Source organism: Corylus avellana, chromosome 1 (assembly GCF_965113065.1).
Source record: "Corylus avellana chromosome 1, dhCorAvel1.hap1.2, whole genome shotgun sequence".
NCBI classification, from domain to species: domain Eukaryota; kingdom Viridiplantae; phylum Streptophyta; class Magnoliopsida; order Fagales; family Betulaceae; genus Corylus; species Corylus avellana.
In genome coordinates, this window is record NC_142490.1 from 42,563,944 (window position 1) to 42,589,123 (window position 25,180).

Here is a 25,180-nt window from a genome sequence, read left to right on the forward strand (position 1 = left end):
TAAAAAAAAAGAAAAAAGAAAGTATCCTAATCTATTGTGAGATCAGATTAGGACACCATTCTTGTTAGGCTTTTAAGGGACGGTGGCCATTTCATTTACCAAACTAAATGAATTTAAATAAATGAGAAGATCAAAGAATTGGTAAGCTTACATATAGGGGTGAAACTATAATTTTAGGTAGGGGAAGAAACTAAAAAAAATACTTTTTGGTGGGTTGAAGCCCCCACACTTCAACTTGGTTATGCCCTTACATACACATACGCATTTATAGTAAAAGACTAGCATGTATGTGATTGCGTTTGCGTTTGAAAAATCTAGCTTTAAGTAAAAAAGAATTTTTTAACAAAAGCTTCATTTTTAAGCTTTTGCCAAAAGTACTTTTTGGCTATTTTTAGGCTTTTTGAACTCTTAAAAGATATATTAATTTTTTTACCAAATGAATACTTTATTCTTCAAATTGACTTTTTGAGTGTTAAAAGCACTTTTAAGCTCTTCAAACGCAATCCTAAACAGACCCTAAATGGCTTTGGCAAACAAGCTCGGTCCAATTTATTTGTGGGTGGACATTTTCTGTTTATAATTCATAGTTACGATTAATATTTTGGGTTATGGTAATAATTACGTTTTATCTGTTTTAATAGACTCCAGTTGTGACCGGAATTCTCTATAATTGAGAATTTTTTTTTATTACCCTTGCCCCCTTCTCTTTGAGCAATGGAGTTCTGCTCGGAATGATTCAACCCAACACAATATTATTAGTGTAATGTTTTTGTGCATTTAAAGAAAAAAATTAAAAAAAGATTCATTCAGAATTTGATTATTTTGGATGCCTAGACATTAGAGAAGTCTGCAAATGCATAGGAATATAGTTTGAAACAATGAGATAGATCAGAAATTTATTTCATCAATACACCAGAGATTCATAAGAAATTTATTTTTCAGTACACCTGAGTTTCATAAGTTAACATAAGAAAGTTACTCGCTTCTTCACAACTAGAAAATAAGACAGCAGGTATATTTTTTTCCAAATCAATCATACAACTTTGTCTATGATCTCAAAGTAATTGAATTACCAAAAACTTTGATAACCAGATTTTGGTCCTTGCTGAGAAGGGAAAGATTCATGTGATACCACAGCAAGTCATCCCAGCCTGAGGAGGGTTGGCGTCAACAGTCATCAAACTGGATGAACTTGGGTTTTTCTGTTTGTCCAGATCTGCTTGATATAATTGAAGCCCGTTGACGATGCAGATCATAACATCATATACCCACAGACGGATTAATCCCCTCAAGTAGTATGAAAAGAAATCGGGCTCAGCAGAAGAAAACTAGCCAATAAATTAGTCCAAATCCACGAAAATCTGCAACATGTCAGGGTCATAGATCAGAAGAGTAATTCAACAAATTTTACCTCGGGATTTTAGAGTTCAAAGGGCAAGCCAGTTGAATACAAATTTAAACCACAACCAACGAGTTGATTCACCAAACTAAGAAATAAATGAGGATGAGAAGTGAACTGCTTAAGCCTCTAATATAGCTCAACTTCCTTCTTAGAATATTAGTCGTTTTGGGGCCATTTAAGCAAACAAGCTTAAGGCTCCAGCAATGGACCTTACAGTCTGACCAACATTGGCCACAACAGCCCTTTATAACATAGTTGACGAGGTGTTTCTAGCTTCTAGTGGCCGGAAAAATACAAAACTAACTAAAATTGTTAACTAACCTCCAAGTCTGTGAAAGGTTCATAAGATCTCTTCTCTCTTGTGTCAAACACTGTAATGCCTGTGATTCTCTGAACTCCAAGTTTAGTAGCAATGAGGTTCTGCATTAGCAAAGGCAGGTTTAAGGAAATACTCTAGAGATAAAATAACCAAAAGAGGAGAATATTATTCAGGATAACATCCTTACTATAGAGTTTCGGAGACATAAAGCAACAGTATGATATGGTTGTCAATGAGTAAAATTATATTGCAGTAAGTAGGCCAGCAAAAATTCGGCAAGTCTATCACATGATCTACTCTCACAACCACTAGTCATTTCACCAATTAATTATGGTCAAAACAGAAAACCGGAATGGGGCACAAGCAACCACAATCTATTCTCTCTCTCTCTCTCCCAAAAAATTTAAAACAAAACACAAATGACCAGCCAAAAACTATAATCAAACAAGGTAATTTCTACACAAAAGATTGTTTGACATACAAATACCCCATTTAAGTATTATGTGAGCTAACAACCCTTCCAACAATGGCGAACCCGCTTATAGTATTGACAGGTCCAAATGACCGAAGTCTTGGTATGAAATAAGTGGTTGGCTTTACATTTGTGAGCCTAAGACTGTTTTAGGAGCGTGGCACCTACTATCATGTCTGATAGCATGTCAAGTTATTTATTCCTTTGAATAGGCACATCATTCCTCCTTTCTATTCTTATCAAGTGTCATATAAGTAAACTCTGATTGGGAGCAGATCCATAGGGAGGCTTTCTTAGTCATTATGGCAAACTACAAATGGTTTTCACTCAATTTCAGGATGGTGGAGTAACGGAGCTAACAAGTTAACTCTCTATGCCACCTTTGGTAACTTGATAGGCTAATACTGTAGGGAATGGAATATAATTAAGTTGTGTCAGTATAATTTGGTAACTATTGCAAAAGTCTAATATCCACACTCGAAGAGCCTTTATTACACATACAAGATGGTTAATGCATATATAAAAATATAGCACAAACATGTGCACCTAAACAAGATTGAACCTGTGATTCCACCCTTCTAGGGGGAGGAGATACCATTGGATTCAAATATCATTTCTACTAGATGGTTCCATATATAAAATCTTCACAATTACACTATTTTACATGAAAATTATACAAAAATTTAAAGTGAAGGCGTATATTGAAGCCATAGTTTCAAGCTAAATTGGAATATAAGGAGCATGTCAGTTTCTCTTTACCAGGTGGAAGTCTGTGTAACTAAACGCTGCAACTTGAGGTAAAACCTGTACGCCAATATCAAATCCATAAATCAAAAACAGACAATCCAGATTTTTGTAACTTACAAAAAAAAAAAGAAAAAAAAAAAATTATAAGCATGAAGAGAGGGATTAAGAAACTGACATGCATAAAAGTTATGCGAATGTCATCAAGTCAAATCCATGTAACTCATCTCAACTATGCCCAAAGTACAAAAAGTTTCCAAGGTCTACCGTAATCTCAAGGTCAAGGTTCATACCAAGTTAAATAGAGGAAAGTGATTTTTCAAGCAAATTGAGCAACTATGCACCTAATCATTAGGATACTAAAATGAGTGTTCCCCACTAGAGAGAAAATCCAGAATGGTAAATCATAAATTGAGCAATAAGCATACCATCTGTCAATTAAAATGTCTTTAAACATAATATTAATAGTCTAAATGCTTTACCATCGTTTTGAGACCATTAATCATAATAACCTTCTCTTCACGCAACTCATTTTGCGGGAAAGAAACTTCGAAAGGTCCCAATTCTCTTTCTGTCTGGTTTGTGAGTTTCAAGTGTAGCTGTAGAGAGGAAGCAATTATCACTCAGTTTCCAAACAATTTTAGATATTTAATTGTCTGAAAATAAACTTGGGGCAAACCATTGAAGAATGAAAAGGAAAAGGACAACCTAAAGGATGGAGAATCAATTCTAACAAACACTAGAATGAGTGAATAACTTCAGATGGCCATTTTAAATTCTGTCAGTTAAACTGCACTCGGATTGTGCATAAAGAGAGACACAGAAAAGGGGTAACAAATGATCATAATTACCGAAAAGGGTCTTTCCAAGTTGATAATCGATGGAACCTCCACAACATGCAAGTCAATATCACTGCGTGTGACAGGCTGCCAAAGAAACAGTCCAAAGAATAAGTGAAACAGTTACTTGCTTACGTAAAAATTGTATATGTTTGTGTTTGTACACACGTGTATGTATAAGCATGAGTTTGTCTGCATGCCTCAAAGTTGCAACTTTACTATTCCCAGTGTATGCATGTCATAAATACATGGTGACATGCCCACTGAGGAAAAGAATAAAAAGATTAAAAAAGAAAAGAAAAAGAGAGACCATCTCTACATCAACAAGAACCTAAAACACTGCCATCTTCTCGATCCTAAATTCCTAGTACAGACTTCTAATGGAGAAAAAACAGAATACGTAAATAAAAAAAATTAAAAAGTATTTGTTTTCAAATAAAAAGAATAGTTAGAAATAGGAATAAATACAAAAAAGAGTACATAGTGGAAAATATTCCTCTTAATGAGTGATAGGTTAGTAGGTAAGGTCTTCAAATATATTCAAGCTTCCATGTATTGAAGAAAAAGCACTTACAGTGCCCAGAATCTGCTGTGTCTGTAGGCGACCAGGTTCCCCCAGATTTGTACGCCATGTAATCTGAAGTTTCCCAAGAATATTACTACCCTCAACTTTCATTTGTGCAGAACCATGAGATGACACTTTCAACTGATAAAGATAGTTGTGAATTCCTCCACCAGATCTGATAAGGACTGGTGTCTTCTCTCTGTCAGTATAAATTAGTGTATGATCAATAATTAAGAAATACAGGGAGATAAAATTAGTTTACATAATTCGAAGTCTGCTTACAGACACATGCCAAAAAATAATAAGGCAAAAAAAAATTGTTGTGAGAATAAGCAAGGCAGCATCTGTCAAAAATCTTTCTATAAAATAGTAAAATTGCCACACACCTAGTCTTAGAATTGTTGTCTGACTCATGCTCATTAGCTTTTAATATTGTTGCGCTCCAATGCTGAGTGGGCTCAAATTCAACTTGGTCCATAAAAAGGTTTGATTTTGTATGATTCTCAATGCAAGCTTCCAGAAATGTAGTTTCCTGAGAAAGAGGATGCAGCTATCATAGGGAGGCTAATGACCCAGACAAACACCCAAATGAATATCACAAACTTGATCACTTATGACAGGCACAAAGAATCTCACATGATGAGATATTATCACTTAAGCTGTGAAGAAGGCAGAATTTCAATATCAACACAGAGAAGCCAGAAACATGAAGAATCGGTGAGGTTAAGTTGACCTGCATTTCCACTATGTAGTTTGTAACACTTGTAGCAATACAATGCACATAATGAGCTCATTTCCAATGTGGCTTCCTTAGGTCTATAAATAGTTAAATCACAGAAATCCAAAGGGTGGGCGTCTGATGGTGCTGTTCACTGGATCAACTTTTAACTAACCAGACACGGTGTTGGCAATAGCTTCCACCCCTTATGTATATGTATGTATGTGTGTGTGTGTGTGTGTGTGTGTGTGTGTGTGTGTCTATATATATAAGAAAACACCCCCACCCCAGAAAAATGAAGCACAAAATTGGCATAACCCACTAGAATGTTTCAAGTACCAAAGATGAAAGAAACCCCACCCCAGAAAAATGAAGCACAAAATTGGCATAACCCACTAGAATGTTTCAAGTACCAAAGATGAAAGAAAGAGATAAGTTAATAAGAACCAAACAAAAGAAGGAAATTAAATACAAGAGTAGCAAGATGACTGATCAAACAGTAAGGTATTAGAGTTGATGCCATTTACTCCTATCACTTCATTCGTAAATTATCCTAACGTGGTACTTCTATTTGAAGTTAGTGGACACATAAAAGCAATCCTACTTCAGTTTTGAAAATTCTATAAGGCTAGCAGGAAGATTTCTCAAACTTACATTCAACAAACAGTCAGCCTCAACATACCTTAACAACGCGAACCTGCAAAACAGAAACTAACCCATATTACATTTTGCAAAAGAATATAATGTAACTCATTCAAACACAAATGCCGAATAACATACCAGGAAGCAACCAATGCCCGGTGCCCCTGGTATTAACTATGACAACATAATATCCAAACGATGTTATCTTTGCTAAAGTTTGAACCTCCAGCCAGGACTAAATTCACTATTTTCTATCGGTTCAAACTTCGTCGAGAATTGGAAATTTATCATGATATCAGTAAATGATCCTAACTTCAAATTAAATTTAAAAAATTCTGCATATTGAACCCCACTTATTGTTAGAATAATAAGTAAATGATTACATTACATTCACCATTTGGAATCAACTCAAGCATTTTGGGCCGCCGATGAAACAAAAGAAATGGATTTCGCATACCTTTGTCCTAACAGAAAGCGGATTGGCAACAACGAACTTGAAGAACTGCGGAAGATATTTACGCTCGCCATCACCATCATTGTACAGCGCAGTGCAGACGAGCCTAAAAGATTGGGAAGCAAACACAGAAGGCATAAACACATGCACTCACTGAAACAAAGACACCGCTGGGTGAGATTACGACTTACGTGTGAGCTCCAAGTTCCTTCACATCGTGTTCCACGATGAAATCGTAGCGCCCTCCCGCGCGTATTGTATCGACGGGGGATTTCGAGGTGTCCAAAAGCAAGATTCTCTGTCTCTCTGTTTGCATTTCCGCCTGCGATGAACCATTCATTGTGCAGTTATTGAAGAGCTTTGTTCGAGGAATGAAAAGTGAAAAACACTGACCTTGATTATAATTTCCTTCGCTTCGAAATTGGAGCTGTTGTTGATGCTGATATAGCTACAGAACGTCTCTCCCAAGTAAATCGCGCTGTTAAGAGAGTAATTAGAGGGTTATAATTGTGATTAGCGATGAGTTAATTAGGGGAGAGAGAGAGAGAGAAAGAGAGAGAGACCCAAAGGATTGGGGGAGGACGAGGAGGCCGGAGAGGCCCATGGGGTCGGAGGGGTCGTGGAGGAGGAATCGGGAGCGGTAGCTGAGATCCGAGGAGTCGGCGGGGTTGGCGACGTGGGAGTCGATGAGGCGGGGGAGGTGGGAGGCGGCGATGGGGTCGTCGAGGATATCCTCGCCCGCAATGAGATCAACCGGGTCCAGGCGGAGCGGAGGGTCCACGTGGAACGACGGCCTGCACAGCCGCATCACCCTGAACGCGAGCGAGTGCGTCCCTGGACTGCTGCTCATCTCTCCCTCTCTCTCTCTGAGTGCGCTAAAGATGGAAATGGGCGATGACTGTTCGATTATTTAGCTCTCTAGAGTGGAAGAGTTCGTCCAATTGAACCAAAGAACGAACAAAACTAGTTTCGAGGAACAAATTGAAGAGTGGATCTCGGTTTTGGCACCGTTCGTTAAACTCTTTCCCTCCCCCGCAACACTATTTACTTTCTTTCTTTCTTTTTTCCAATAAAACCAACATCAAAATATTCAAATTTTTTTTTTTTTTTTTTTTCACTTTTTATACTTCTTCTTTTACTTTCTATATCGTATCACTTTTTTTTTTTTTTTTTTACTATTATTTAAATAAAAAATTATTACAAAACAATATTTTTTTATACTAAACATTTTTATGTTTTTTTACATCAATCCACATCAACTATGGTGTTTAAGGAAAAAAGATTTGACAAACACATTATGTTCTTTTGTTAATATAACTATGAGTACCACCATAGATCACCTCTCATAAATCTTATCGTCCTCTTATTCTTTTGGAGTTAAGTTTATTTATCGTGATTTTTATAGCATTTTGTGTATAAAGATTAATTTGTTAGTTGAAAGACTACGCTACATATGGCTTTAAAAAATGGAAGAGAATAGAAGGCAAATAAAATTACTCTGTGTTTTTCTCAATAGCAAATTTATAGGGTTCTAAAATCAGCAGCTCCACAAAAACATGGCTCGTCCCAGTCTACCATCTCTAATACTCAAACAAAAAGGTACCACGAGCTTTGCGATTCATAATCTCTTCTAACAATACCTCAACAAAGCTTACTTACCGCCAGCTTGTTTTTTGGTTCTTTTGCCTACATGCTTCGCAGACGTTGCACATATTTGTCTGCATATCAGGAGGGGATATGAAAAACCACCAAGAGCCCGTTTAGCCCTACGATTTCACACGTCTTTAACCCATTTAAACAAAATCACAAAAAGTAAAAAACGCATAATTTTAAAGAACAAACCACAATCTTACCCAACGTTAACTACTTCAGAAAAAAATCACTTATTCATTAACCGCATTTCAAAATTGCTATTTTTTCAATTAGAATGTTTTGAAACCGTTAAACCAAACAAACCTTAAATTGCCATCTGATTCTATCTAATTGACATTTCTGTAGTTCAAAAGATTTACATTACGTCATCATCTACGAGGGTGTAATTGTTTTTTCGGTAACAGGGTGTAATTGTTTTTTCGGTAACAGAAAGTACAATTGCTAGCTTTTGCGTAATCTCTTCGTCAACGTAATACACAAGATAAACAATAAACCTATCAGGCATCTGCCAACTGATGCAGAGAAGCACGCTGGTATGATTCAAGCAACCGATCGTTCTTTCACAGCAATCAAGAGCAAAGTTTTTTGCCCCCGCAAGAAATTGTCAATAGTTTGCCAGCAGCAGCGACAACGATAAAATATGTTTTTTCCATCTAGAAATAGTTTTCGTACACAGAATAGATGCGTCAAGGTTGAGGCAAGAAGATTTACAATCTGCCAAGTGGAAAGAGAAGAGAATTGGCAAAAGCCTAAGCATTTAAATAAAATTTACCACAAAAAAATTGCAAAATCAAGTCCTTAAGATTGCAATATGTAAAATTTTATCTGATGTTTTAAGGGGTGGAAGAGTCACCTTGGGATGGGCCAATATGTACTGTCACTGGGCAAACAAGGAGGGGGATCCGTCCTAGAATCTCTGCAGCAGGATAGCTGCATAAAATAGGGGAGAAGACAAGCATAGTGGGGGTACAATTGACCTTGAAACCCAAATTGCATATCTTACAGAAGATTGCTTTGGCATGAATAGAATTCAGCGAACTGAGAAATAGGATGGCTACTATCATGAGATCCAAGTGAAGTTGATTACTGAGAAAGAAAATATTCTCGAATGAGTCCATCCACCTAACCAACACCTCTTCTCTAAGTGTCCAGTCAGCATCATATTTGGTATACTCCCAATTATCAACTACTATATATGCATATCTATCACCATGGAGCTTGTTCCCGTATAAACAGGGAGGGCATAAGCACGCCTATGAACAAAACAGTCGATGCAATCATATCTATACAACACGAACCCATGTTCCACCACACATTGGACAGCCATAAGCCCAGCGGCTGATCCACCAAGTTTCCCGGTCATGTTGATTAGGTGGAATGGAAGTACCTGGTGACGCAAAAGCTGAAGTCTGCCGCAAGCATCTTATGCACTGCATCCCAAGAAGTCAAGATTACAAAGTTAGATTAAAAAGGAAAAGCATGTGCAAACTCACTGACAGGAAGGAGAGTAGAAAAGGGGTGTGGGGCCCAAGGGGGAACAAAACACACGAAAAGATGATAAGACTCACAGCAAGAAATCCTTAAGTAACTCTGTAAATTATCACTAGTCATAGCCGATGGCATTCAGTATTTTCTCAAGGTGTCAGGTACTTCAAACAAAGTGTTACAGAAGAGAAATAGATGAAAAGTGAAAACAACGCTTGAAATAAACATTTTTTTCTGATCACCACAGGATCTGTCCAGTCAAGGTAATTAAAGAAATCCATAAGTTAGACAAAGAAAAAAAGGTACCAAATAGATTTTTAACGCAGGGAATTTCTAGATGGAACCCATAGTACTGTCGATATCCATATACAGTACGACATATATGAAATGTCTGCAGATCAAGTAACTTAAGGCAAATGACTGCAGATCTTTATCAAGTAACTTAAGCCAAATGACGCTACGAAATAATATAAAATGTCTGCAGATTTTTATCAACTAGCCACCCTAAGGCAAATGACACTAACTACCCAAATAAGAAATATTTGAATTTTTTAAGACCCAACAAATATTTGAATAAGACGATTATCAAACCTTGAACCAAACACCTTCAAGGCCAGTCTTCCACACGGCAGTAACAACATCTCTGCGAGAACCCATTATACCAAGATATCCTCCCAGGCCAACAGAAGTGTTCAAGCCAAAAGCTGCATCTCTTTCAGACATCCTGCGCTTCCTTGGCCACAGGCTATGGGCACCACAATAAACATCACAATTTTCCAATGAGTTGAAATCAAGTGGGTCTCCAGAACTTAGCTTGGCAGAGTCATCCACAGGACCCATATCATCTAGATCAGACCAAGGCCCACCGTACATATTCCGCCTGTGCCACTCTTCAGCAGGAGGGTGGAGTTCTAGCTCACGGAGTAAGAGACCAGCAGCATCTGCACCTCTAGGCCGGGGCATATTCTACGCGGCCCATTAAAGGAGGCAAAAGTTCAGGAGTAGCAATAACAAATGTTAACAGAAGGCATGACTCTAGGATTTCAAAAAATTCAAAGGAACCGGAGACAGAACAAAGGTAAGGTCAAAACCCATAGTGCCCAAACAAGTAATTTTATTAGACCTTCAGCAAAAGCCCTTCCAACTCTACCAGAAAGCAAACTCTACCATGCTACATCAGTATAATAGTTTGCGACACTGGCTAACACATATAGAGAGAAGACAACAGTTTATTTTATTTACGGGTCACTATTACTTTACTATATTGCAGGCTTTCAAAGCAATAGAGGATTCAGTTTAATCTTTGGCAGGATCATTCATAACTAGTGATAGAGAATCTCATTTAGCTCCCTTTATAATCAGTACGTCTTTTAGAAGATTAAAGCATAAACGTAGATACCTGCATATGTGGGCCAAGGGACGCTTCTACAACCTCGGGAAGTACTGTATAATTCCCATCAATGTAATGGAGCCGCACCTGGATGTTGCTGCTCCCCACCTGAGAAACTGGCAAGGGATGTGGCAGGTTTGCTGTTCGCCGACAAAGATCCATAAGAATAAGGAAAAGGACCCTCACCTGCGTGACATCAATAAATAGAGTTCTTCATGTCAAATTTTTTATGCTCTTATTGAACATGAAACCAAACAATTTTCTTAGTTCATGAATAAAAAAAATAGTTTTGCCATATGGGAAAAATATTTATTTGGTGCTTCATTTTATGTGGAGTTTGAAGTAATAGGAGAGAATCATCTTTCACCTCTTCAAAAGTGTATCCTTGACCAGCATTGCCAGAACCTAGTCTTGACCGGCCAGCAGTTCCGTCTTCAATTCCTTTTGCCCCAGCTATGAGTTGATTAGCTCGAGCTACCTGACCATCATCTGACCTGGCCACAGCTGAAGTTGGTTTCGTAGACACAGAATTGATCTCCTCCAACTTGCCAGGAGCACCTGGCTGAGGTTTTTGCATATTGGTATCGGCATTTCTCTGTGCAGCCCCGAGAAAGCGGGGAAGTTGTGTTCGCCGAAAGAAAAAACAGAAAAGCAAAAGTTGGCATAATCGATGAAGGAAATGACAATCCCCAATGAGCCTAACCGCAGGGGTTCCTGGAAAAGTTCCTGTGTTAATGCTTATCGGCATGAAAGATGATGGACCACTTATAGGGTTAGGAGTGGAATTGGACACTCCATCGTTTGTGCTACTGATCTTAGCTATAGCGCCTTGTACCCAAGCTTGCATTTGGGTGCTTCCTGTGGAGCTTGCAGTACCAGTCTGACCTTCTGGACAATATGGCATTAGTGTTAAGAGAAATGTAGCATTGACATCAATGAGAAAGAGGTACAAAATTATATTCATAGGAGCTGCTTGTTTCTGGTGACTTAAACACAAAACGCATGTCAATGATCACCATGTGAAAAAGAAAAATATTACTGCAGCTACACCTTGCTTGCCTCTTAAGTAGGTCAAAAATGATGTGACTGATCAGCATGTGCTCAATTTTTATTGTGTAGGCATTATAGAATTTGACATCTCTGATTAAATCAACATACAAAATTTTGGGAAGATCAGCACATACTCACCTTGACTTGTTGCAGGAGTAGCAGAACTTTGGGTTGGACTAGTGACCATATTGCGATTGCTTCCAGTGCCAGCTGTAACAGCATGACTGGCTAATGTGCGACAGAAACTTGCATAGCGCCTTAAGCGTGTAATGAAATGTGAAGCTAGATCAAGAACGGCGTCAACGTAAGCCTGCATTATATTCTAGCAATTAAAAAAAGCTCAAAAATAAAGGAAAAGTGCACAAAATAAAACTACCATATCAAGAAACATATGAGCTGACAGAGGAAAGGGACACCTCTGGCCAGCTCAATAACAGTTCTTAGGCTAAGGCTAAATTATAAGCCCAAAATTGGCTAACATTAATTGGTTTGTTCAAGTTTCACTTTCCAGCTATGATAGCCTAGACATAGCCCAAATCTATTATACTACATTCTGCAGTATTTATTGAAATATATTCACTTTAGCAACTAAGGAATAAAAAAAAGGAAAATACGTTGTATGCCGCACAGAAATAACCACATTACATTACAGCTACTGGATGTATGGGACAACTAAGAACCCATCAGTGGCATCAGCTGATCTTAGCATTTAAAATTTTGACAGGATTGACAGCCAAAAGAAAATAAAAAACAGAAAGGATAAAAAAAGAAAAAAAAAAAGGATTGAAGACATCACATGAAAATGAAAAGTCAAAATAGAGCCAAAGGAAACCTGAATGCTCAAAACTAGTGCTGGTTCAACAGCCATTGCTTCAGGATCAATGCCAGATAATGCACCAGTTTGAAGCCATGGCTCAGGTACTAGAGCCGAAGGATTTATCAAAGCTGATTCAATTCCTTTCCCTAGCATATCTAGCAACAACCTTGCTTGCATATCAAGAACCATTGCCCTAACTTCTTGAGCATTTGTACCTTCCAGCAACCTGCATTTTATCCTGTCTAGACTCTGCATCATCCCAAACCAAGTTAGGCAGGTGGATGTCAGCTACAAAGATGAAAAAACGGAGGCCATCTATGTGGACTCTTTATATAAATTTTAAAGCAAGTTACTTTATCAGAACTTAAATCAAAAGTCATTTCAATGCTATTATGAGACTTCCTCAAATAGATACAATTTGGAGAACTGGAACATCATTCGGCTGCAGCAGAAACTTTGTTGTGACTTTATCATAACCTCTCAATGCATCATAAGTAGCATAGCAATTAGAGGAGCATATCATGTTAGATCATATTAAATAATTTTCTTGTCAAATTTCTATAATTTATACACTATTCGTACCTTTATTTTATTTTGTGGTAGCACTATTTGGAGAAGTAATGAACAGCACAATTACAAGATAAGAAAGAACCACAAAATGAGATACAAAGTTTCTAATTACCCACAATCCCTGAGATGGCACATAACTATCCAGAAAAATTATATTTTTGGAATAGGAAAAAGGTAAGAGGAACCTACAATAGCAAGCAACTCCTATGTTCATAATTGTAAGTATCAAGTCAGCACATACAAAAAAGTGTTAATGATATCTAAAAACAAAATAAATAGATTTTAAGATTGCAATAGTCAAGAGAAACGTACAGGACCGTACTGTTGTCTGTGCTGTGTAGAAGGAAGAGAATGAAAATCCGCATCCAAGACTGCAATGACACTGTTCAGAGAAACTGAAAGAAAGCAAGAATCAGTGTCATCAAAAAGAGGTGCTGCCATCATTACACATGGATATTCTCTCGGAAAATGCATAAACGAAGGTATCATATAATGACATTGCATTTGTTTTTTAATTTCTCTTGCACTATGCTCTTATCAGTCACACAATAATACTGCAGAAAATTTAAATATTCTTACCAATGCCATCCTCAGCAGCACTCTGTGTACAGCCAACAGCATCCCACCAATCAACTCCAACCAAAAGGCTCCACCAAAATCTGCCCTGACAAACAGAAATTAGCATCAGAATACAAAATATTGAAATAACTCTGACAATTGACATGGAAATATCCATCAGCACTGATATGTGGACTATCAAAGTTACTCCCTGCAGATAATATATCGCTAAGTACTTTCATAAATTACCTCTCAGCAATTGCACGCTCCCAGGTTGCTGAGTTGGCCTTCACTTGACTACTTGGAACAGCGGGAGGAAGAACACGAATTATCTTCAACATAGTACGATCCTTGCTAGTGTCATGCCAAACAGAAGCTGAACAGCAGCTTGTTGAAGAGAAAGCGGGAGCAGCAATTGCAGATCCAACGTTAATCTGGTATTTATCAACAGGTGCAAAGTTTGGACCAGAAAATATATGGACCCCACCCCGCAGAAAAGCAATAGCAATCTCACCACCATGAGCAGAATAGACAATTCGAGCAAGAGTCCTAACATCACTTGGGAGATCAAATGGATCAAAAATGACTTTTTTCCCCTTGTCCACACCTAAATCACATATCTTTCTTACATCAGAAGCTGGTCCTGTTGGAGCTGCTTGGTGAGATTTAAAATCATCTGTTGGTGGAATGCTTGTATCCACTTTGGACACCCAAACTGTTTGCATGGGTGCCAGCCCACCATAACTAGAAGTGGGATTTCCAAATATTTGATGGAGGACAACAGGCTTAAGAGATGATTCCCAGCGCTGCACTCTCCATCCTGTAATTGAAGGACCCTCATCTGGATCATAAGGAGACATGTACTGTCCTGCACATGCAAAACTAGTTATTGATCAATTTCTTAAACCCACTAAATCCGTTAACTGAAAAGTGAGAACATAAGGCATCAGGCTCAGCAATGTCTGAAGTCTAGACATCGACAGAAAGCCAGAAGTGTATCGTTGCACATGAAAAACTTTCCTTATGCATATGCAAAACTTACTAGTGCATTTTACAGGAATGAGGGAGAAAAAGAAAGAAAAAAACAGTGATACTTTGCATGGATCAAGATTATGTCTGAGTAAATTACAGGCAACAGTTACTAAGGGGAAAAAAAAGAGCCAACAGAGAGAGAGAGAGAGCGAACTCTGTTTGCATCATCAATTGCTTAAATTACTAAAACTGAATATCATCAACAAACTAATTGCTCCACTTCAGCAGCAGCATGAAATTGAATTTAGAAAATAAATAATTTCAAGTCAGGATAATAAAAGTACCCTCAACTATCACAATAGCTATCACAGAACCACCACGGGTTGGATCAAAGGCAACTGCAGTAACCCCAGAACCCCATGTAGTGGTTGCTGCAGATTGAGCTGCAGCCTCAGGACTCACATAAGCAGAAAAGTTTGAAACTGGCGAGCAATGAAGTGGTACAATGTCGCTGAGATCTTGATCTGTCCTTTTTCCTTGCGCTGCTTCAGATATTAAATATTCTTGCCAACTAAATAAATATGCAGCCAAAGGGGCAAAACCTGCCCAACTGGGAGGATTAAGTGAAGGCGGCAACCCATTGCTCAAACTTGTCTTTGGAGTTGCTTGAAATGCATTTCCAGGTCCAGGAGTGACCTCCCAAACAACAACAGTGGAAGGGTTCACAATAGGAACACCTGCCACATGCATGGCACCACTATCTGTTATGATAGCATCAGCAGCCATGATCCCACTAGGTCCAGCACCCAAAAGTCCTTTGCTTGTGCAAAACCACTTTGACGCTGCACCATTCTGACTAGGAGGCCACTGGGACCAATGAAGTTGAACAGAACCAGATGAGAAAACAGAACAGACGCAAAGAAAGTTGGGCCACCGAGCTGAAACAAAAACCAAAGATTGCATCAGATACAACATTCTTGATGGTGTTTGGATTTATAACCTGAATTTGTTTACAAAAGCAGACAACAAATAAGTTTGGGAATACATTATTATTCATCATTATCATAGTAAATAGTACTAGTGGCAGTAGTATCTATATAAGATTGTATATTATATTATATCAATAATTTTGACAACCAATTAATTTTAAAGAATCAGATTATAGTGGTAATAAAGAAAAAGGATGGATACATAAATTTCTCACTTCTTTTTTTTTGATAAGTAAAAGTATTATATAACAAGAGCGCAGAGGGGCGCAACCCATATACACGGGAATAAATTTCTCACTTCTTCTATAAGCAACATTAAATTTACTCATTTTCTTTTATATCACAGTCTTACAACATATAACTTTCAAAAGATAATATTTTATGTTTGTGCATGAAAAACTTTTTTTGATAAGTAAATTAATAAATAACGAAAACATGAAAAACTGCCACCAGAAAAACAGGAAAACAACGATAAGGGCACTTATCCTTCTCAACAATCTAGGATTAAATCTCATGCATCACTAGTTAATGTAATTGAGTTCAACATTAAGAAACTATATCCACAGGACTATTGAAGAACAAAGTTCTTTTTTTCATTTTTGATAAGTTACTATTGAAGAACAAAGTTTTTTTTTGATAAGTAAGTAGCTGGTTTTATTAAAAGCGCAAGGCGCCCCTAAGTATACTGGAAGTATACAAGGAGGAACACCTAACTAGAAAGGGAAAAACGTACAAGGAAATCATCATAGCTAGGCCTGGGTATCGGTCAAAACGGTCCGGTTAAGGACATTATCGGTTATTAACTGATAATTTTCGGTTAAACGGTTTATTAACCGATACCGAACCAATAAGAATTTTAACCGATAATTTCGGTTAAAACGGTACACGGTTAAACGGTCCGGTTAAACCGGTTAACCGATTTAACCGAGAGCTTTATATTGATTTATTTTGTTGGGCTAAAAACCAAAAATGAGTTTTTTTTACTTTTGAGAGCCCAAATACTTGTTGTTGGGCTAAAATAACTTATTAAAAATGAGTTATTTTAGAGACCAAATACTTGTTGTTGGGACCCAAATATTTGTTTTTTGGGCTAAAAATTGAAGCTTTTTTATATTGATCCACTTCAACTTTTTTTTTTTTTTTTATATTATAAAATACATTTTTCCAAAGCAAATGGACTAATTAACATAATGAATGCTAATTAGACTAGCAAAACTAGTTAATGAAAAATGCTTTTACCAAAGGCAAAGAAATCCCATCAAATGCCATCACTTAAAAAAAAAACATCAAACCTACCCAAACCCAAATTAAAATAAAATTCATTAATGAATAATAAACAAAGTATTAACTAATTAAAGTCACCTAGCAAAAGGAAAATAAGTCATGGGCAACACCATTACACAAATTTGGAAACCTGTGTCACTTGAGGGAATTTGGAAACCTCTCTAAAAGACTAAACGACGCCATTTTGGGACTAGACTTAAAAATTTAAAATATATATATATATATATATATATATATATATTCCAGTTTCTTATCGGTTAAATCGGTTAACCGATAAGAACCGCTTAACCGGACCGGACCGGACCGGACCGGACCGAATTCCGGTATACTTTTTTTAACCGATAAGGATATCAGCATATCGGCTACGGTTTATATCGGTTCGGTCGAAGCCGGTAGACGGCCGGTTAAACGGTAACGGTTAATTTGCCCACCCCTAATCATAGCTAACCGAAATCGGGAAAACAAACGCTACAGTCCAAAGATACAGAGTATGGAAACAATAGGATAAAAAGTCCTCGAAAGACCTCTCCACATCCTCAAAGCACCTATTATTTCTCTCTCTCCAAAGACACCAAAAAAAGCAAATAGGCACCATCTTCCAAACTGCAGCACTCCCCCCTCTTCCTGCAGACCACCAACAGGCTAGCAACTCAAAAACCCGACCAGGCATCACCCAAGATAACCCAAAACGGCCAAAAAAGGCACTCCAGTTTATTGAAGAACAAAGTTAATCCAGTAATCATCTGGTTTATTTGATTTCCAAGATCTCAATCACCTAGTTTAAGCTTGCTACCAAATATGGTAAACAACCAACACCTACAATTTACATATGAATCTTTTTTAAAAAAAATAAGTAATGGATAACTTTATTGAAGAAGTGTAAGGTGCCTTTAAGTACATAGGCGGTATACACATGGGCTCCCACAAGCCCAAAACCCAAAAACCAGCAAGAATACCCACCACCCAACCAACCCAAAACACCCGCAAACCCAACACCCACAAGACATCAAAGCCCAAAACCCTCAAACGCCAACATGTGTGGGCCTTGCCTTTCCCACGCCTAGAAATATTGCTCATCAGACATTAAAATTCCTGCTGTACAGGGCAGGGTCATAAACACATTGTAAAGAGAAATTGCAAAGAAAAACAAACCTGAAGTTTGAGACTGCTGTGAAAGGAACTTTTCCTCAAAAGTCGACTTTGAGGTTGTAGGCGTACTGCTTTTGGAGGAAAGCCACCTGTACTGATTTTTAGCACAAGTAAAACAATAAAAAATAAATAAATAAATAAATAAATAAATAAAAATAAATAAATAAACGTACTTAAGGTACAAGAATCAAGCAATAAAGGAAAAGCTAGAACACAGAAGAACTAGGATCCGAGACAATATCTATCAGTGATGTGAAAAGCTTACCCAAACCTACTCATAAGCCAAAAAGTTATGATATGGTTACACATTAGAAAAAAGGATTTCACCCTATGCAGTAGAAGACAGGGGAACACGCCCATCAAAATGTCTACAAAATATCTTTTTGATTGAAGCAGTACAATAAGTCATGAAGAAACAGATGAAAGCTCTTGAAAAGAAAAATTTTGGAGGGATAGCAATATACTCAAAAGTGAAAGGCTCAACATTTAGAAAGGGTCGAAATGGTCATTATTTCCAAAGACTTCCTGATTATTAAAATGAAAAAGAACTGAAATCAGTTCTAAGAATAAGAAGTAGATCAGCAGGGGAAACAGACAGTACTGACGAAGAAACTGTTTTCTGCCATCATAGATGCTGGCTTCTTCTTGTTCTTCTCCTCTGTTACTAAGACTGCTGCTGTTTCTTCTTCTCCACTGCCATTCTTCCCTCTGGTTTGGCTGCTATTGTTGCAGAAGCATTTGACTCTATTCTATCAAACCCTAGACTTTTCAGATTGTGGATGTAACATTTTAGGACAGAGGAGAATAGGCTAATAATACTATCATTTTGTTTATTTACATTGCTAGACATTTACAAGGAAATTCCTAGTTCATAATAGTAAAAGACCTTCTTATGTGTCTGACTGCACCCCTCACATCTTAATTTTACAGAATTCCCTGGTCAGACACTATGTCCATTCTAACACTCAACACTGGTGTAAATGTCTACAAATCATAGCTTAGAATAATTCATGCCTTGTCATAAATTATTTCGAAATTTAATCAAACAAAATTAAGATATCTCAACTCTATATGGAAACAATTAAATTTGTCGGATATTATTTCTGTCCATGTGCTGAAAGCTTGATGGCAACTAATAGGACTCAGGACAGCTAAAACATTACAATTAAAGCACCAAACCAAATCATGATATATGTAATAAATAGATACACAAATAATTTATCAGATAAGCAGAAGACAGCAATTCCGTGCATACCTGAGACACCCCTGATAGCCACTTTGTAACAACTGCAATATCCTGTCGCCATTCATGCTCAAGCTGCCAACAGCTAGCATCACGAACCAGATTAACTGACCCCTGATGAATAGACCATATATAAGAATGAGAATCTGCAACATTATATAAACAAAAGGCTACTAGCTACACAGAGGCAGGGAAAAGAAGCTAAACAAAAGGTATTAAACTAATTGGCAGGAGAAAAAGGCATCTACTAAAGTATTTGGAGAAAGTAATACGGTCGTCTAGCTTACTTGAGAAGGCTGAATCCTAATAGTTGTCCTCCCATGAAAATTAGCTATTAGTAAGGCACGTGGGCAGGAAGTGGGAGACCATTCAATAAACTGAACAGAATCACGAGGAGAATCTGCAAAAGGTACTCAATGTATCATAAATGACAAAATCAGACCAATACAAAAATCTTTCTTTGTTTTTATTCATTATCCTACATAGTTAAAAAAACTATACTAAACAAAATCTAGGGCAAATACATAATTTTTTTTTTTTTTTTGATAACGTAGGAGAACTTTACTCAGATTAATTGCACCAGGACAAATACATAATTAAAAGGTGTTTATTTGCAATTCAATTTTTAAGTCTAACATTTCCAACTTTTTCTTCTTCTATTCATACGGCTTTCGTGGAAGCATTTGCAACAACTCTTGCCTTCAAATGCCCCCCTCCCTTCTTCAACAGAGACCTTTCACTGGTGATCTAAGAGCATTAACTCTCCTCAATTTTAGGATTCATAAGAAAATAGAGGTCAAATGAAGGCTCCGTTTGCTTCGACATAAAATATTTTTTGTCGGAAAATGTCTTCAGAAAAATCATTTTTCAAGAAAATGTTTTCCGCACTGTGGGGGCCTAGCGGTGTCACAGTGGGGTTCTGGCAGTCACAACAGGGTCCTAACAAGTCCCGGCAAATTTTCGGCAATGTTACAACAAGGTGCAGTGTCCCGACGAGGTCTGGGTGGTGTCCCGATGAGGGCCGGGGGGTCCCGCTAGAGTCCTAGTGGAGGCTCGATGGGGTCACTGCAATGGCCCAACTAGGTTCCAGCAGAGGCCTAGTGGGGATCCGGCAAAGTCCAACAGTGTTCTGGCGGTCGTTCGGCGATTTGGGATTGAAAAGTTTAAATTCGGAAAATGGTTTACAGTTTTTAAAGAAGCTTTTTTGGTCAAACCGAAGATATTTGTCGTTAACTATTATTTTCCGTCACACCAAACACCGGAAAATATGAAAAATATTTTCCAAAAATTATTTTACGCCGATACAAATGAAGCCTAAAACCACTTGACACGGCACAATTATAAGGAACAATATTAGCAAGTAGTTTCCCTACCTCAAAGGCAAAACACTAAAAACAACTGACTGATATTGTTTGTACATCAAAACAACATCAACTAATCTAAAATGTCACAATGCACTGAGACAATAAAAGTGGTAATTTGCATCAAAATACCAGCTGTGACATTGAATGTTGCACATTCAGTTGGTCGCTCTGGGATCACAATATGTATGGGAATCCAAAATGGTGGGTTTGCATTGGAACTGCAAAAACAAAATATAAACCGGGAAAATTCAAATCATATAGTAGTCAACTTTCACAAGCAGTATCAGGAATAAAAAATAAGAAAAACGAGGGCTGCATTCATTTCAGAGATAAAACTACATTTAGATTTTTTTTTTTTGAGAGAGAGAGAGAGAGAGAGAGAGAGAGAGAGAGAGAACTAATGCCAAAATAAAGAACTCCCATCACCTCTTCTGAAAATGGTTGTATGCAATTTCAGAAACTAGAATGGTGAAAGCTATAAACATGGTTAGTAGCTGGCAAGTGATCAACAAAATAAAATGCTCTCCTTCAATGGGATTTTCCATGGGTCCCAAAACTTCAATATAAGAAAGAATAGCTAGTCAGCAACAAATCAACACTTCAGGACAAATGCATATTTACATGCAATGACTAGCTATAGAGCTACAAATTCAAGTTCTGTTGCTCTAGGAAATTGAGCAGTTGTGATTTCCTGAGGCACTGCATCTCAAGCTCTCAACTTGTATAACTTTGCAGCAATGAGCAGATACCAATTATGTTATCAAGGGAATAGGGCTACTTAGAAGAAGTCTGATATGGGCAGCAACACTGCATTATATTTCTATTGGGAGTCCAATTTTCACACAAGTCTTCTTGTCACACATAAATAAACGGGGTAGGCAAGGAGTTAACTCTCATAACAGATTTCCCCTCAATGCTTCATTTGTATCTCAGAATAGACAAGGAAGAAAGAGTAAATGAAAATGCTAGAAAATTTTTAAAACATGCTTACTTGCTCTTTCCTAATCCCTTTTTCTTAGAAATTCCAAAATCTATCCTGAGCATAAAAGGAAATTTGGTGCAGATTCTCAACCATTTTATCATACCATAGGAGACTCAAATTTTCATAAGAATCCCAGCACATTCTCTCTTAATAATAGCCTAAAAGAGCACGAGAAAATGAAAAAAGTATGCAAACCTTGGAATTCTTGCACAAGTCTCTGATGCACATGCTATAGCATTCAGTTTCCCACACCAAGCTACACCACTGGAAAAACAAACAGAAGTACTATTGAAATGAAAGAAAAACTTCACTTGACAATTAAAAAGGTACAAATAGTGAGATGCACACAATAAAATGAATAAACTAAATTATTCTATTTAAGACAAGCATGTCAACTGACAAAACAGAGAATTCTTGAATTTCAGACCAAGAAAATCATCGTGTCAAACTATAATATTTTTTTATAAATAATAAGTAATTAGAAAGAAGAGCTCACGTACACGAAAAGTATACAAGAGATGCAACCACCCTATTGGGGTGGAAAATCTAGAAAGTCAACAAGATCTACAAGATTAGAGGAAGAGATATTAGGAACAAAAGTTACAGCCCAATCTAAGAGGGCACAAGGATGGTTTTAGTTGAAGCATATTAGATTCGCGGTCGTCAAAAAGATGTCGATTTCTTTCTCTCTGAATGCTCCACATTATTAAAGTAGTGATGACTTTCCATAGGGACTCTTTGGATTATCTCCACCCTTGCGTCTTCCAACATTGAAGTAGCTCAACAATATTGCTAGGCATGACCCACGAGACTCCAAATAAGATGAGAATCAAATGCCATATCTCACTACTTGTCAAACTATAATATCACATGGTATCTGGAACAAATAGAAATAGTACACATTCTTATGAAATTATCTACATATTATTATGTAAGAATGACCACTGGCTGTACCTGTGGCACAAGATGATATAAATAATTAGTCAGGAAGTCAATTATTTACTTCATCTGTCCTTTCTCCCCCTAATACCATTTAACTAGTTTATATGCAACTTTTAATAATTTTGGGAATAACACAAACCTTTGAGCTCTAAACTCTAGATCAAAGCAAGTTATAATTATGGGAGGACATGCCCCAAAAGGCAAAGATTAAGCAATAAACCTTTGCTTCAATCCTCTGTAGTAAGAATGACAATAAATCTTCACGACTAGAGAGTAGAGAATTAGCGTTTAATCTGTAATGAAGTTGTTAATAGTATCATTAACAGATTAGAAATTCGAACCAAATAAGAGAAGATAGTCACCGATTAAGATGACATAACAAATGTAAAAAGGGGAAATTTCTCGATAACTATCATCCCCTAAGAGAAACAATTTGATGGTGTCATGACAATAGAGGACAACTTGCCCATGAGTATGTCAAATAGGGAGGCAACCAAGAATATGATTTTGGATAGGATAAAATGACGAAAAAGAATAAATGTGGCCAACCCTGATTAGTTGACGAGGATCCAATGAACTGACCAAATTCAGTTGGGATTAAAGATTAGTTGAGTTGAGTTTAGTTGTATGACAATAGAGTACACAATTGCCCATGGAATTTGTTCAATTTCCACAAAATTTAACTGATACTTTCTTCTCTCAACTTATTAGTAACGCATAGATGAAAGAATTCAAAGCCATGCATTATAGACCTCAGAGAGAAGACACGATATAGTTCATTACTTTATCAATTAGAATCCGCGACTTAGAACATATCATAAGTAGCACCAAGACGAAAAGAACCTAAATAAATTTTAACAGTTCCATAGAAATCCACGAATAACACACATTCACAGACTTCTCCACTGTCAGCATAAACCAATTCTAACTGTCTCTTCAGGATATCAATTCACTTTCTTCTCCATTTTCAATCGTCTCAAATCGCTTAGAATTCCCAAGTTAGTTAACCATTTCTGACCTTCGGAAGTAATATACGTTTCGAAGCGAAGTTAAGAAAATAATAATCAAAAACACTAACCAATACAAAAGCACAGTGACGAATTCAAGCACAGATAGAATCCAATTAACGAAAAAAAAAATTCGTAATTCGCTGATTAGAGCTCGATTCTCAGTGGAAATTACCTAAAATTGCGACAAAGCTCGGGAACGCTCATTTTGTGAAGCAAATTGGAGCGGGCCTGCTTGAGCCGTATGCAGAACACGGTGGCGGGACTCAACGGCGAGTCCTCCTCCATGGGATCGTCGGGCTTCTCCACGGCCTCTTCTTCGGCGACACCGGCCGGCTCGGTCGACTCCGCGCCCTTGGAAACCTCAGCGGACAGAGCTGGCGCAGGCTCGTCCTCCACGTCTTTAGCGCCCGCAACGACTTGATTCATAGCCGAAAACCCTAATTTATATAAGAAAGAGAAAGAGTAAGAGAGAGAAATGTGAGTGGTGGGAAAGTCGCAATTGAGGGCGACAGATATCACTGTAGAGATTAGTGGGGGGTAAGTGTGGGCGAGCGAGGCGACTGATTGGGAGTTCTGATTGGTTTGGCTTTCGTCGTGTGTTTTTTTTTAAAAAAAATTCTGTGTCTCCGAGTGCGTGTGTGTGACTTTTGGTTTGCAAATTGGGGTTAGGGCACGAAGCAAGTGGTTCCAGGTGGTGTGGGATGCTTTACAAAAATGCCGGCAACGTCCTTTTCTTTTCTCTTTTTTGGGTCTGGGGTAGGACCGGCTGAGTAGGGGGGGGGGGGGGGGGGGAGGGTGTGTGTTTGGCAGCTCGCGCTTTTGGGTTTGGGCGAAACGAGGAGAGTTCGTCGGATGAAGAGAATATTATATCTCTTTCTTATCTTTCTCTCTGGCTTTCCGTGATTGGAAGGGGTAGCTCTGCTGCTACCATTGATGCGCCTGTCTCAACACTACAGTATTCAGCGCTCTCTTGCGTTGGCGCTTTGCTTTGAGAGACGATTCTTGGGCCCGAGGCTTACCTACTTGGGCTCCCTAAGCCTCGAAATGCTCTTTTATTTCCTGTCTCATTAGCTCTTAACAACACACATTGAATGCGATTTTAATGCAATGGCTTCCACTCCCGCTGCACTCTTTGAGGCTCTCTATCTTGTTGTCTCTCAATCGAATAGGATTCATTCTGGTTAATAGTCAGGATCTCAGTAAATAAATTTTGAGGATATAAATAAGATATCTGTCCTATTAATATAAAAAAATATATTATATATATTTTTTAAAAATATTGTAAAACAAAATTATAAAAAATTAAGAGGTGACTAGCCACCCCATTGGGAGTGGCCGAACCACCCCAATTGGGGCTGGGGTTGGCTTCGGCCACTCCAGACCACCTGTCTGGTTTGGCTACATGGCCCTTGGGGGTGGTTCGACCACCCCTAGCCGGCCATTGGGGTGGCTAGACACCTTAGCCGGACCACCCCATATGGCCAAGATGGGGTGGCCAGTCACTCTTTATTTTTTTATTAATTTATTTTTTATTTTTTTTAATCTAAAATATTGTTTTTTATTATTT

General features: G+C 37.8%; 2 protein-coding genes across 6 annotated transcripts; both read right to left on the reverse strand.

Annotated features, from left to right (window-relative positions):
- Positions 1–882: 882 nt before the first annotated feature.
- LOC132171290 (trafficking protein particle complex subunit-like protein) lies at positions 883–7,183 on the reverse strand. 2 transcript variants are annotated; one of them, XM_059582573.2, is made up of 12 exons: positions 6,719–7,183; positions 6,549–6,633; positions 6,347–6,477; positions 6,159–6,261; positions 5,742–5,756; positions 4,728–4,873; positions 4,351–4,540; positions 3,789–3,863; positions 3,420–3,536; positions 2,953–2,997; positions 1,724–1,822; positions 883–1,361 (listed from the first exon to the last, which is right to left on the reverse strand). In XM_059582573.2, the coding sequence occupies exons 1-12, from the start codon at positions 7,003–7,005 to the stop codon at positions 1,341–1,343; spliced, it is 1,314 nt and encodes a 437-aa protein (XP_059438556.2). In that variant the 5' UTR covers positions 7,006–7,183; the 3' UTR covers positions 883–1,340. The 2 variants fall into 2 exon arrangements, with proteins under 2 accessions (XP_059438556.2, XP_059438557.2); XM_059582574.2 differs by lacking the exon at positions 2,953–2,997.
- Positions 7,184–8,107: 924 nt separating this feature from the next.
- SFR6 (sensitive to freezing 6) lies at positions 8,108–24,389 on the reverse strand. 4 transcript variants are annotated; one of them, XR_009438904.2, is made up of 17 exons: positions 23,786–24,389; positions 21,857–21,925; positions 20,809–20,897; positions 19,603–19,715; positions 19,328–19,429; positions 18,076–18,166; positions 14,995–15,588; positions 13,928–14,546; positions 13,700–13,779; positions 13,433–13,515; positions 12,566–12,799; positions 11,872–12,043; positions 11,051–11,568; positions 10,693–10,869; positions 9,885–10,259; positions 8,662–9,238; positions 8,108–8,522 (listed from the first exon to the last, which is right to left on the reverse strand). XR_009438904.2 is itself a non-coding variant. In XM_059579654.2 (16 exons), exons 1-16 carry the CDS (start codon positions 24,037–24,039, stop codon positions 9,092–9,094), a joined length of 3,720 nt encoding a protein of 1,239 aa, XP_059435637.1. In that variant the 5' UTR covers positions 24,040–24,388; the 3' UTR covers positions 8,531–9,091. The 4 variants fall into 4 exon arrangements, 1 of the variants encoding a protein (XP_059435637.1); XR_009438903.2 differs by having other exon boundaries at positions 11,051–11,571; positions 23,786–24,388; XM_059579654.2 differs by lacking the exon at positions 8,108–8,522 and having other exon boundaries at positions 8,531–9,238; positions 11,051–11,571; positions 23,786–24,388.
- Positions 24,390–25,180: the final 791 nt, after the last annotated feature.